Source organism: Aythya marila (genome assembly GCF_965140915.1).
Source record: "Aythya marila genome assembly, chromosome: 20".
NCBI classification, from domain to species: domain Eukaryota; kingdom Metazoa; phylum Chordata; class Aves; order Anseriformes; family Anatidae; genus Aythya; species Aythya marila.
The window spans coordinates 3937288-3951661 of record NC_139061.1 but is presented as its reverse complement, the minus strand read 5'-3'; the positions used below and the strand labels follow the sequence as shown (position 1 = coordinate 3951661).

Genomic DNA, 14374 nt, shown 5'->3' with positions numbered 1-14374 from the left:
CTGTAAGAACTTGTTCACTTGGTTAATAACTGACCACATAGACACCACCACCTTGCCTCTGTGACAAGTTCTTACATATATATGCAGAGCATAATGCCAAAATCAAAACTGCTTTTGGTAATGCTGGCAGAGCAGGTGAGAAGTTTTTAAAGCTTCTTGGCCTTTACATTTGCTCAGATGTAAGATATACAAGCACTATAAAAATATAACATGCAGCTGCTAAAAACATTTTATATTTATCAAGAAGAGAAACAGCATTATATATGTCCTTGTACACAGCCAAACAAGTGAAGTGTTCCAGCAGTAATCATATTAAAGACAAGATTTTAATGTTTTTAGCACCAGTAAGTATTTGAATTTTTTTCAGTATTAAGCACTTGAATACTGGCCAGGTTTTGCCATATTGTTAATAGTTAAACTTTTTACTTCTTGCTCCAACACAGTTCAGGACTCTTTCTTGGTAAAAATTGCATCAATAGTTAGTACCATGTGGTTGTATTGTTCCTGACTCACCAAATCACACTATCATGAATACTTATGTTTTCTTGTGATGTTGTCATCAGAAGCTGGGGTAACTGAATCTCAACAAAGAAGGAAAGATCACTCGGTTCCCAACTCATATCCAAAAGATGAAGGAGAGTTGTCTGCACACATGACAAGGCAGGAAGTAATGATCTAAAAACCAAAAAACAAAACAAAAAATAGTATGTTATGAGGATTAAATGGGGTCCAATTACTATCCACTGAGTTCCAAGGTTTACTACACATTAAAATGACTATGTGGCAGAACCTCAAGTTTACTAATGCACAAACTTATACAATTTAACAAGAAGCACAGCCAAGACATTTTGAAATAAAGATTGAATAAAATCCTATGGACTGAGTTGATATTACGCTATAGCCTAAGCATTAGCAAGAGGATCTGTCTTCTCTGCAGTACATTTCCTCAATACCCGTAGGGACTTGTTCTCTTTGAAAATGTTTGCCATTTCCAGATGAAACTGGACAAAGGATTTGGAAGTTATGAGTAGAGAAATTGGTGTAATATTCCTAAAATCCTCATTCCTCTAGGACACCTAGCTATAAATCCCAACAATTCTAATCAGAATATTACCAAAACATACGTTTTAAAGTTAGAGCATGGCTGCAGAACTGTTTCTCATTGCAATACTCCTGCCAAAGTGTTTTGCAATAAATTTGCTATTTCTAGTATGTCATTACTAAGCTTCAGAAACATATGGCAGAATCGTATCTACAAAATGCCATACTAAGTAGAAGTTTTAACACTGATAAACGTATTGCTCTTTCATAGTTTTAATAAAAATGTAATTTAGCATTCTGGACCACAAGATCAAGATTCCTTATTTAGTTGTGTAGGTAATGCAAAGTATAATCAAACTTCATTGAACATTAAACAATAACAAATGAGAAGGGAAGGGGTGAGGAAGAGAAAAAAATGTCACATTACTTAGGCAAAGTGCTTATACCTGTCATTAATGGTACTAAATCCCTTCACAGAGTTTACCAGGAACAAAACAAGCTGATAGTAGGACTCTCGAATTTCTTTGTGTAGCTCTGCACCACAGCCTTCCAAGTTTCCAAAGTAGCTAGAAATTAAAGAGTCAGTTTAGTAGTCTAAAATTCACTGTCACATCTTATATAAAATGCTTTGCGCAACTTTTACCAGTGGGCAATATTTTCATCACTTGCTGCAAGTGGAAAAGATGTTAACTTTGTTTAAAATGTAGCCTGTCACTTTCAAAGGAAAGTAAAAGAACCCTGTACTAGGAACCAGAAAAATAGGTTGGATTACCTCAGCTTTACTGGATGAGAAAGAAACCAATCAACAATTAGACAAAAATTTACAATAACCAGACCCTACAGTCTTTCTGAGCTTGCAGGTTGGAATTGTAAAGGTGTGTGCATGTAGGCATCCACGCTGCGACTCAACTGCATGATACCTTAGAGCTTGAATAGGTCCAACTGAGTCCCACTTGAAACTAATAATTAATTTTTTTAGTTAAGCATGCAAAATATGCACAGTAGCCTAAAAGCTAATCTTCATGTCACATTTTAATTATCCATATGAATAATAAGCAACAACATTTTACCATTTTGAGCTTTCACGACTGGGAGAACACAAGGCTCAAATAAATAGTATTAGACAAATTATTTTCTAATAATTACTTACTTTGTAAAATCTTTCTGACAGGCTAGAAGTTCTAAGAGAAAAAGTACACAGGGTGGATGAAAACAGTGTGGCCGCCCAAGTGAGTCTAGGCACTGGTGGATTGTCTTGAGCACTTCCATGATACTCTGCCCTTGGGATTTTCTCAAAGCAAGAACCTTTAAAACACTATGAGCAAAAACAAAACAAAGAATGAATGAGGACTTCAAAATATCTTGCTTAAAGTAATGCCCCAAAAAAATCACAATTGAAGAGATTAGTACCTAAATTTTCAATTGTATTTCAGCAACCTTATATTACAGCAGTGATTTATTACACAAATATTCACTTTTACAACAGTTGGAATGAACAAGAAAACTTCAGATAGAATCCAGCATCTCCTGCACCAGTCTAAGTTTTAGAGACTGTAATACACACTGGAGGTTTCATTCTCCATTTACATTCTCAGAATACCAGGTAATTTAAGGAAAGGTACAACTAGCCTAGAATTTGTTATCAATGATTTCTAGAACTGATACACCATGTCTTCCCTGTTTGTAGATAGGAAGCAAAATGCCGCTGAAAATAGATTTCAGGAAGGAAGACAAGAAACAACCAGATACTGTTTTTCACATTCTGAAGATCTACATGATAGAAAGGAACCAAAGGAAATAATATTCTCTACAAGGTTTTACATGGATGGAAACAACAGAGGTTTGAAACATAAATCTGAAAACTGTTTAAGTACAAATTGTTTTTCGATGCCATCTTGCAACTAAAACGCGTTTTATTCCATCTGAAGAGGTCTGAAGACAAGTTTCAGTATCTTATAATTGGCAGCATTTTCAATTTGCTTACCTTTCATGGGAAAGTGATTGATCCTTAATAAAGTCTAATATGTTTTTCAATATGGGATATTTCTCCTTCACAGTAGGCACTGGTCTTGGCTCTTCTATTGATCTAAAAGACAGCAGCCTTAGTCTTCCACGGCTGAACTGAGATTTTCGTGTAGGAGTGGAAGGAGGTGATGATACATCTTCTTGCTGTGAAGTTGCATTTTCAGCAGGCTTGCTATGAAATGCAGATGCTTCTTCTGTTTGGAGAGGGGCTGGAACTTGTTTAGTCTTTGTATCAGATTGTGTTATTTGCCCCCTCTCTATTGAAACAGGATGAGTTACTCTACTGGAAGACAACGAGAGTGCTGCCTGAAAGTCTGTTTCCACAACAGAACCTATTCTTTGGCATTTATCACTGACAATATCTTGGACTTCTGAACTGTCTGAAGAACTTTTCGTCTTTGCTCTCACAGGCAAAAAATTCAGTAACAAAAGGCTCTTCTGCATACAAAGTTTTGCTGCAGGATAAAAATTAAAAGAGTTAAACTCATGACAGCAGAGCACCAAACTTCCTATCTTTTGCCTAGGAAGACAGCAGTTTATCTTGTTCCTTCTGAGCCAAAAGAGACTGAAAATACCGTTCTTCTTATTACATTGGTCATGATTTTATCAGATATGTAATTCTAGATTCCAAATGCCTTGAATAATCACATCGAACCACACAAAGCATATAGTAGTCAATGTGAACACATTTTATTCTAATAACAATCAGCTGCTACTCTAACAGCAATTATTTGTGGTAATGAGTATCTCCAAAAATAGACAAATATAAGTTCAGAACTAGGGGACCCAAGTGATGGGGCATGCCCTGCAGAACTTTCTCACATACTATTCTCTGCAAAGAACAGCAAAACGCAATCTCAGATAGTTCAAATAACATACACTAGTTTCTCTCTTAAGAAATTAAGAAGTAACCCATGTCATTAACTCACCTTTCACAGGAAAAGTAGTGACTGAGATTTACAAGGTAATGCTCTACTAAACCACATGGAACGCTTATACAAATGGAAAAACACCACTTACCAAGAGTTTCTGGGTTCACCTCACTTGCTTCTGTGTTCTGCTTCTCCTCAGTATCATTTCCCCTAGCCATCAGGGATTTCTGTTTCATTTCCAACTGTAGACAGGATGTTAAAATAGTTAAAATATGACTCTCCCCATATATCTATACAGCAAGGCAGTAAGAATATTGCATTGCAATAAAGGAATTTAACTTTCAGGAGCAGATGACAGTATTTATTATTCCCTAGCACAGAAAAAAAAAATTAATAGTGTAAAAGAGCTGTACTTAAGCTGGCAGAGCAGGTAATGTAGCCTTGTACCAAGATGCTCACTGCTTGTTGGCTGTGAGCCTTCCCTGTCATGTGCCTGGATGTGCATCCTCTGCCCTATAAAAAAAAAAAAAAAAAGGCTTCCCTACTATCCCTACTGCTCAGGAAAAAATGTACATCTAATCATGAGATAAGATCCTCCAAAAGCATCAAGTCATCTAACTAGAGAGCACTGTCAGATGTCATTGTCACTGGAGCCTCACCTACTATGTAAATGGACTGCAAATAGAATGCAAACATCACCTGTCATGTAACAGGTACGGTGCTATTACTCATCTTAACGTGCATCTGCATGCATCGTATCACCAGCCTATATTCATGCTGCAGGGAATTCTTGCAGGCAAGAAAGAGGAAGGAAGAGGTCACAAGTGACTCAAACAGTTAAATCAGCCAGCCTATGGCTGATGGGCTCACAAGAGCAGCAGCAGCAAATTGGGCCATAGACTGAATTAGCTGTTCTCAAAGGCCACAAAGTTGTTAACATTTAGAATTTCCTGCAGACTTCTGAAATTTAAGTGAAGTTTGGCTCTCTGCAGCTGCAGGTGGTGACGCAGACACCTCTCACCAGGTTGTGAGCTGATGACACCAGCTCTTGACATGAGCCTTATGTTTTAAAGGAAAATTATGTGCAAAGAACACATCCTGAACTACAGCCAGTTACTTGCTTGTCAAAGAAGCAATTATTCCCTTTCCTGTTAGTGCTGCAGAACTGAGGAAATGATGTTTAAGACAGATCTCTAAGCTATACCTCAAAAGAACTCCCAACTGCTATGCAAGAATATTCCTAATTAACAACACACATTCCCACTGAAAAATAACACAGATATAACTGATTTTGAGTCCAGTTCAGTCCTAAATGCTCATGATCAAACATCTGGGGCTGCAGAAAGGAGGGGAGTGTAAGAAAGCATTTAAATGTTTAGTTCAAAGTTTAGAAGTGAATACATATTTTTCCTAAGTGAAAATATTTGACCTAGAATCACTGCTGGAAAACATGGCTCCACACGACTCCTTAACAGTGCATTGTAATATATTAAGGTAAACGACATCAAGAGATAGCCTCCTGAGCGATCTTACCATCCATATTCTAATTGAATCAGCCAGGGAATATACTTGTGCAAACTCATCGCTCAAAGGCACCTTGCCTCCACTGTTGACTGGAAATGAGAGAAAGAAGAGTCCTGTTTATTTACAGCTCCATTTTTACACAACTTGACTACTTAACTAAAAAATTATGCTAGAGCCTTTGTCTCTTAGTCAATACTTGGAATTATGCCTGTAAGAAAAATAGGGAATAAGAACTGCCAACTTTTCTGAGCCTTGAATACATTAACTGCACCACGACAGAGCTATTTGCAAAGTTAAATTATGAATCTCTCTCATCTCCTCCAAAATTGATGCCTGCAGTCACGGAAAATAAAAACTTCTCCCTATACATGCAAATATTACTAATGCAAACTGATATCAGAACAATCAAAACTGCTTAGTATTAACTTAAAGCTCTACAGATATATTTAGTTATCTTTTTTCCCTTTTCTTTTATGCTATCGGTTTCTAGAATAGACCTTCAAAATCAATTTACAGAAATTAAATACATGACAAAACAGTTCCCATCAAGAGTGGCCTGACAATGACTATGTGGAAAAAGATGTCTCAGGGTCCTGCTCAGGGTCTTCCCTCTCCAATTACTCAAATGTTGCCTTTTTTTTCCTCTCTCTCCCCCCACCCCCCTTCTTTACAGTATCAACTGTTCATATTTAACATTGCACAGGTCAACATGGGTCCTTAAATTAATCTGCCCCAGCAAGACTAAGACAGATGAAGATACTAACATAATAGTAGGACAGATATCTTATCCACTCCTTGATATATTCCTGAGTTACCAGCGTTCAATCTTACTCAGAAAATATCAACTGTCAGGCAATAACCACTTTAGTCATCAAGTCAATCTTTATGTCAATCATTTTTACCCATAACTTTAAAGTTCAAAAAGATGTTTAATTTCAAGATTGTGACAGAAAATGAAGGTGATTAGCTTCTCCTAAAATAAAACCCTTCAAAACCAAGTAACACCTTATTATCCAATATTTCAAACATATCAATAAGCTTCATGAAAATATGATGTAAACTAAGAATTTGTTTACTTTACCTACTAAAAATATACAAATTGTAATAACAAAGGACATTATATAAGTTAAAAGCAAATTGTTTTCTTTTATAAAAAACAAAAATCAACCAAACAACCAAAAAAAAAAGCTTTTGAGGGCACCAAACATGTTGGGACATAATTCACACCTCCTCAGGCCCCAAAGTTTAAAAATGTGTACAAATTGATGCTAGCTTTTTAGGAAAGATACTATGACACTATGAAATTATGTAAGAACTTCTAATCACTGGGATCCACATGCCTCTGAATTAAAACCACAGGGGAAATCACTGCCCTCTTTGGCTCACTTTTATAAGAAGACTTAGTCAGTAGTTTATGATGGTTATTAATATTTGGACAGAGCTCTGAAGATAAAAGCATATATTAATAAAACAAACACTCTAAAGATAAGGCTTACCTAGTCTGCCTAAATGATGACTTCTTTGTACAGGACAAAACATCTTTTTAAAAGTCGTCACGCTAAACTGTTTTTTCAAAGTTTATAAACTGAACTATAAGACAGCCTCTTACAAACTTTAAGTCTTCATTATTAAGATAGTCTAATGTTAGAGTTACCATATTTTTGAAGCTTCTCATATAAATCTGGAGTGAGATACACCAAAGCAGCAAACGTTGAGTTCACAGCTTGATCAACAGTAGAACCAGCAACTATATCTGTCTTTGGGGTCTGTTTTTTACATGCCTGTATAAGTCCTTTGAAAAGTTCAGATTTTTGCCCACTGAAATCCTGGGCAGGATCTGATTTTGCAAAGTCGATAAGAAAGTTACGGCAGTCATCTTGGTGAGAGTTCCTAGCCTGGAAAGAACGTTAGAACACATTTACTTTAATATTGTCTGAAAAATTGCTGCAGCTTGTTTCTACAATTAGGTCAACTTGCAGTAAATCTACAGCAGTTTAAGTGGAAACTAATAAAAGGGCACAGAACAACAGTTTCCCTCCTCCTTGATATTTATGCAGTGCAAATGGTAACAACTGTAGCACAACAGCATATACTTAATGATGCATCAGCTAATTAAGGCTGAATGAAACTATGTCATACACAGGGATTTCAAGCCAATGAAATAAAAGCAATGGCCAAAGTACCTCTTTTTTATTTTGGTGCAGTCTACTGGTTTGACTGGCTCCTGGTATAGCCTCAGGACACATTTGATGCCTGAAGACAGGTTTCCACAAAGGAGAATTAAGAACTGATGTTACTTTCAAAGGAGGCAAATCTGCTTCACTACCTAGTTCTGCAAGAAATTCAGAACAGACACTTCAGTTACTAATTTTTTTCATTCATTTTTACAGAATGATGAAAATAAGATACGTTGAACACCCATTGGGGAAAAAAATAAAGCAAATAGACTGAACAAGTAATTGAAGAACATTTTCTAACTCCCATTTCTCTAGTGTGATACAGAAAACATGTACTTTATGACAGCATCAATATCTTGCATCACAGTGACAGTATCTTGCATTATGGAAGGATTTTCACAAACACTTTTGCTTTACTTATAACCATAGAAACTCACTGAAAAATTGCAAGTAGCTTTAAAGTTTTTATACTTCTCCTACTAAATACATACAATAATTTGCTAGGTGTAAGCATATTAACAAAGGAGTAACATATTCCATGACAAGAACAGTTCAGTTGGTTCCCTAAATTCACAGGTAAGAACATGACTGATTTTCCAAGGTAAGTACTGACCACTCGACTGCAGCAAGAACTCTAACACTTTAACCACTCTGAAGTGGTGATTGAATACAGATTCAGGAAGCTACCTAGAAGCGTTCTAGTTTTGAAATTAAAGAATAATCTATGTCTATTTTTTCTTACGACACCCATCTTACATCTTGTTATTTTCAGTTACCCAAATCCTAAGTGTGCTCAACTTTTGGAGTTAGCCAAAGTTTACTTGTGAATTCAAATTTAAATCAATACCAAATGCTCACATGAAGTATTTTAAATCACTGAAATTTCTGTTCTCTGTTCTGTATTTTTTTCAGCTTTCTGGCTCCATATTAACTCCACCACTAAGGGGTGAATCACAGCACTAGGGAACAATTTTAAAAGAAAAAAAGAACAGAAGGAGATTGGGCGAACCCTGATATTAATTTATAAATATAATGCAGCTTAATATAATGACTTCCAGGCGTCTGTCTCTTCCTAATACTGGCTTCTGAACATTAGAAAGATCACAGTGAACCCTGAAACGTTCCCGGTAGTCAAGCAGAACAGCAATCAAGCTTGCTACACAGAGACCGCAAAACCAGGCTTAGCCCAATAACCAAACTTCGTTAAGCAGTCTTGCATCGTCAGTCAAGAGATAAATAAAAAGGAATTTCATCCTCACAAGGGATTCAAAACACAAGGTACCTTATCCTTATATGACACCACAACTTCTGGAGCTATCAAGTGCACTCACCTCGTAGAGATTTCAGTGCCATGCTTCGGGAAGCCAAGCGCCCCATCAACCGGGATACAAGAAGCTGTAAATCCAGGCCCCAAGAGACGGCAACATCTGGTAGGCCATAAGCAGTGACGGAAAACTTGTAGCCCCACTCATTATTACTGCTGTCAGAGTGAAAGAGAAACTGCAGCCGTGGGCCAGCCTTAAAGGTCACTTTCTACAGAGCAACAAAACAGTCATTTTGCCAAATGTACATGACAGGAAGACGTTTCAGGGTAATGAATTCCCTTCAGCAATCGTGGCTTTTCAATATTATCTTTTCTCCATAACGGATCTGATTTCCCCACCATGCAAATGAGAAACCCACAGCAATAAGCCAGTAATATTTCAAATCAATAGCTTAATACGAAATTTTATAGTTGATTGAGCTCTTGAAGCTGGACCCATAAAACAATACAGAAGCAGTAGGTTTTGTCAAAGAAAGGGAGTAGCCATGGAAAGCACGTAGCTCATCTCATGATGTTAAAAATCATGAGGGCAGAGTATCAAAGAATAAATTTTGCCCATGTAAACAGCTAAACGTGATTATTACTTCTAATTTTGACTGACTGCTCCTTCTATAACAGGAACAGAAAGGGATTCTTTACTCATTTGCTCCTTTTATTTGCATCATTGCAGAACTTCTTCCCCACCTCCTGCCCCCATCTTGGAGGGAGTCTAAGCACACACATGCAGGAAAGCAGACGTATTTTTAAACAATAGGTTTTCCACAAGAATTGTAAGAATTTCCAAAGATTAGATATGTCACTGGGTTCAGAATTTTAAAGGTGCTCACCTTAGGCCACTTCTCAGTGCCAACCTTTGTATCGTAACGAGTTTTTGCACCCCTGGCATCAGTAAACTCCAGGTAATCATACCTGTGAAAATTGCAATTCATTACTTCCAAATTTACTTCTTAAATTCTGGGGGAAAATATTTCCTTCTGCATTTTCACAAGTGCTGCATCTCAGAGTCCAAGTATCCCACCACATGTCTCAGAACTACAACTGCATTGCTAAGGAATTTATTTCATGCCTCAATGCAATAGTCCTGGCAAACACAGACTTGCTTTCCTGTAGAACTTTCCCAATTCTTCAGAACTGGTAACGGGTACTAATTTTAACATTTGTCATATGCCTTAAGGAAACAGTAACCTACTATGTTATGAAACAAACAAACAAACAAAACAAAGAGTTTTGTCTAAAGAAGGCAAAATAAACACCACAATGAGAAATTTCATAAATTGGAGTAGTCACTACAACATTGCAAAACAGATCAAAGGATGCAAAATTCATACAAGCATCATGCCTGCACATTTGCCAGGACAGGTGCCTTTCAGCACAAGACTAAGTCATTCAAAATAACACCTTGTATATTAAGCAGCACATTGAAGAAACTGAGAAGGCACGCTTGGGGTGAAAGAAGTATTCCTTGCACAGTGGAACATGACTTGCCCCTCTGCACATAGATACTGGAATCCTGCAAATAGATATTGATATCTAACACAGCACAAGATCAAGTTACCTCCTTTCAGTTTCACACTTTTCATCAAATTCCACCTCAAAGTAAGTTGCCCCATGACATAGGAAGACTGAGACCTCATGGCAATTATTTTCATAGTTATGAGGAGATTCCATTGTCCATGTTCGTAATACCACAGGCTGTTCTTGCTGCCAACTTTCCATTTCCATCTGTATAATAAAAACACACTCTTGAGATACAAATGGAAAGCATTAAAACAAACAAACAAACAAAAAAAACACCATACTAGATGTTTGTGTCTATACATTTAAGCTGCCAGATGTACATACGGGGTGGCATTTAAAAAGTTACAGCATTGATTTACACCTAGATCAGTCACAACAACATCCCTGATAAGCAACGTAGAGAAGCACTTCTAATGCAAGATTTATCTAGTCTACCAGTGGGGGAGACAGTCTCACCCCAGAAGTTCCTGTAAGTCTCCAATGACAACAAAAGCATCTGGATGACTAATGCAGATTTAAACATCTACACTACAGACATACAAACTCTATTAGCATCGCTACAAGCAATGAAGCTAAAATGCTAAGCATATGCTATTTTTAATTTTACTTCCTCTTTCATTCTCAGACTCCCTCCTCCTATCCACCTTCTGTTCTCATTCCAGTTGCATCTTCTGGTCACTTTGCTCAACTTCCATATCCAAAGAGAGATATTTCCAGTTCTTTACTCAATATATCACTGCACATCCCATTACTTGTGAAAGCTTTCCAGCTCCTTTCAAAATGCTCAGTAATAGCTTTTTGAGAAACTCATCCGAGTTTCCTATGCCTTTCTTGCAATTTTCCTATTGTTTCACTGTACTTACAAGTGCTTTATTGCGTTTTGCAATGCACTGCAAAATTTTATGGTACAATTAAATAGCATTTATGCACACATATTATTAATAAGCATTAAAAATCACTTTTAGAATGCCCAGAAAAATTGACCAGAGTTCCAGTCAAGCAAAATACTCAAAAGCATTAATAAAATTTGGAGGGAGTAGATGCTCACAAAGAACAACCAGAGCATGAAATACAGAATTCAGAACTGTCTGCCTATATCTTTAGTTACCTTATGAGGCTCACTACAAAGGTTTTTCAGTGGTTCTACCAGAGTGCTGAATCCTTTTAGCAGAGTACAATACGGAATGTCTAAAGTGCAAAAATCCAACAAGAAGATGACCTAGGGGAAAAACACAGTTCTTGTTAAAACACACACGTAGCCATGTAACCTGGGTGTAGTACAAAATGCCAGTGGTCACTTACCAGCTGACGAGTTGCCATTGCGAAGACAGAGTTACTTATTTTTTCTACTATTGTTTTGCCACTATATTGGGATAAAAGTGACTGCAGAATCCTTCTCATATTTGACAGGAACTGGCCTACATCTAAAGAGAAACAAAAAACAACTTAATAGCCACCTTAAGGATGGTGGATAAACCTGTAGAGATTTGTTACCACAACCTGCTTTACTGAACACTATTTAAAGTGCACGGTGACGTGCAGAACAGGAAAGACAACCGGGAAGGCATCCGCTGCCCCAAAAAACTGACACTTGGGAGAAAGTTCAGAGACCTTTTCTGTGATATTTCTATCATGGAAACAACTCACACTCATCCACTAACTTAAGAAAAAGAAGAATGACCAGAACTTAAATCAAGCACTCCAAAAATGATGACAGAATCTTTGTGTAACTAGCCCCTCTTCAAAACTAAGAAAAATAACACTAATAAATATTAACTATAGCCTTACAACATTTTTAAAGGCAATACAGAGAAACAATGAACTTATTTATACAAAAATAACATAAATAAGAAGTGACTTTACATAAAATTCCAAGTACCACTTCTCTATTAAATACTTGGCCAAATTAACTATTCAGTACCGTACTGCTGCATTAAGAAAAATAAACGTAATTTTAAAAGATGCTGTTGAGATGCTGTTGCAGAACATCCGTTATAAGTAAGTTCCTTTTTTCTTGCTATCACAAACATCTAGGTTAAAACATACTACCACAACAGGAACCTATCAAAATAAGGGACATATAAAAAAGCCAAAATGTTCAAATGATATTCTGTAATTGCATTTTTTCTTTCAATTGTAAAACCCCTAACCTTACTGATATGTTTTCTGAATATTCTTCCAACTTAAAATTATCAGTACAGATAAAATTCTAAGTTGCTTGATATGCCAGGCAACTGCTGGTGAACCTTTACTATACTGCTGTTAATTAAATCAGATCATAAAGTCACATATTGTACCACATTTAATTCTGTATTTGGTCCCAGCACTTACAGTTTTTAAGTATTTCTACAGCAAGATCCTTGGCTGAATTATCACTTCCCTTAAGTTGCAGGTAGCACCATGAAAGGAGGCTACCTTGAACAGACCAGAATAAGGAAGACAGGACTGTACCACTCTCTTGCTGTGCAACATCCAGCATCATCATTTCACACTGAAAAATAAATATAACAAACGAATATTTTCTTCTGCTGCAGAATGACACATTGTAGAACTAGGTAAACTGTGACGGACGTAATCAGCCCACTCTTCCCACATAAAAGATGAAATGCAACTGACAAACTGCATATAACATCATGAAACCATATAACTTCATGAGGCAAGTAATGTATTTTGTTTTGATAAATCACAATTTTAAGTAGGAACAGATACATGTGAATCACTCGATGTTCTCAGCACATTTTTCTGCATATGTAAATGACTCTCCTCCATTTACACCTCCCTTAGAGGCACGACCAAATCTAACCTCTCAATATGGAATGACTACTTCTGTTTCCTAGTGTTGATAGGGTGCCATAGATTTTCTTAAATGCTACAGGAAAAAAAAAAACAAACATAAAAGCCCCAAAAAACAGAAACAAAACACCTTACCCCATACATTACTTACCCTTCTATTACAAAATTTTAATACTTGAAGGAAAATATTTCAGTCATTTGGAAGACCTAGCCCTATGGCCCTTAGCAGATATTAATAGCTTCATCCAGAGGGACATTTTGGAAAACTAGTTTCTTTAAGCACACATCTAAGGCATGCAGCTTGTGTTTGCAGACAAAAATCACAGCAAAGAAGCAGGAAGAGGAATAATGCAAAGACACTTACCTCTCTTGCTGCCACTAGCAGAAGGGTTTCCATGACTGACAGCACTTCACTTATGTCAAAATCTGCGGAAACTCCCTTCTCTGGTAGCAGTAAGAGTCCACCTGGATCTTGATCACTACAAAACAAAGACCTTCTTACTAACCAAAATCAGGTAGCATAGTTCCAAAATATAAATGTAACTATCCTTGTGACAAGGATAAACCTGTAGAGATTCTATTGTATCATTACTATTAAAAGCGACTGGGTTCTGATGAATCCAAACTGATTAAAGCAATACCAACCATCAAGAGGGACAAATAATGCAAATAGTCACTTAAAAATTTGAAAGATAGCCTAGCAAAAGCCTTTGAGCAGCATACTGTGATTTCAGCACCAATGGTAATCCTTGAATATTTTATATCGCTATTCCATTAATAATTATCCTAACTGGCAGTATTGTCTAAAGCAAATCAGTTGACTATTGTGCAGAACTGTCTTCCAATTGAATTACATTTATAAAAAGGATTAAAAATAAATTTATTAACAGATGAGGGGTATCAGATAAATATTTTCAATTTCAAACCCCCTTACCTGAAGTGGGTACACAAGGATCTGAAGGCAAGATGTACAGATTGCTTATGTTCTTGCTCTGTGATGTTTTTCTAGAAAATGAAAAACATTTATTTTTATGATATGTTCTGTTTCCCTTGTCTATGAGAAAGAATTATAATTTCTGAGCTTTGCTATTCATTTTTGG

General features: G+C 36.6%; 1 protein-coding gene across 2 annotated transcripts in view; it reads right to left on the bottom strand.

The window, feature by feature from the left end:
• The window catches only part of ZZEF1 (zinc finger ZZ-type and EF-hand domain containing 1), a 59487-nt gene that overhangs the window by 24689 nt on the left and 20424 nt on the right, over nt 1–14374 (bottom strand). For both annotated transcript variants that reach the window (XM_082776033.1, XM_082776034.1), the window contains exons 17-32: nt 14209–14279; nt 13639–13753; nt 12813–12972; nt 11784–11905; nt 11590–11700; nt 10519–10685; nt 9791–9872; nt 8971–9172; nt 7646–7794; nt 7117–7357; nt 5472–5551; nt 4087–4180; nt 3026–3521; nt 2192–2356; nt 1488–1607; nt 514–675 (exon numbers count right to left, since the gene is read on the bottom strand). In XM_082776033.1, the coding sequence (XP_082632159.1) occupies nt 514–675; nt 1488–1607; nt 2192–2356; nt 3026–3521; nt 4087–4180; nt 5472–5551; nt 7117–7357; nt 7646–7794; nt 8971–9172; nt 9791–9872; nt 10519–10685; nt 11590–11700; nt 11784–11905; nt 12813–12972; nt 13639–13753; nt 14209–14279 (2537 nt within the window). The remainder of the gene's footprint in view (nt 1–513; nt 676–1487; nt 1608–2191; nt 2357–3025; nt 3522–4086; nt 4181–5471; nt 5552–7116; nt 7358–7645; nt 7795–8970; nt 9173–9790; nt 9873–10518; nt 10686–11589; nt 11701–11783; nt 11906–12812; nt 12973–13638; nt 13754–14208; nt 14280–14374) is intronic.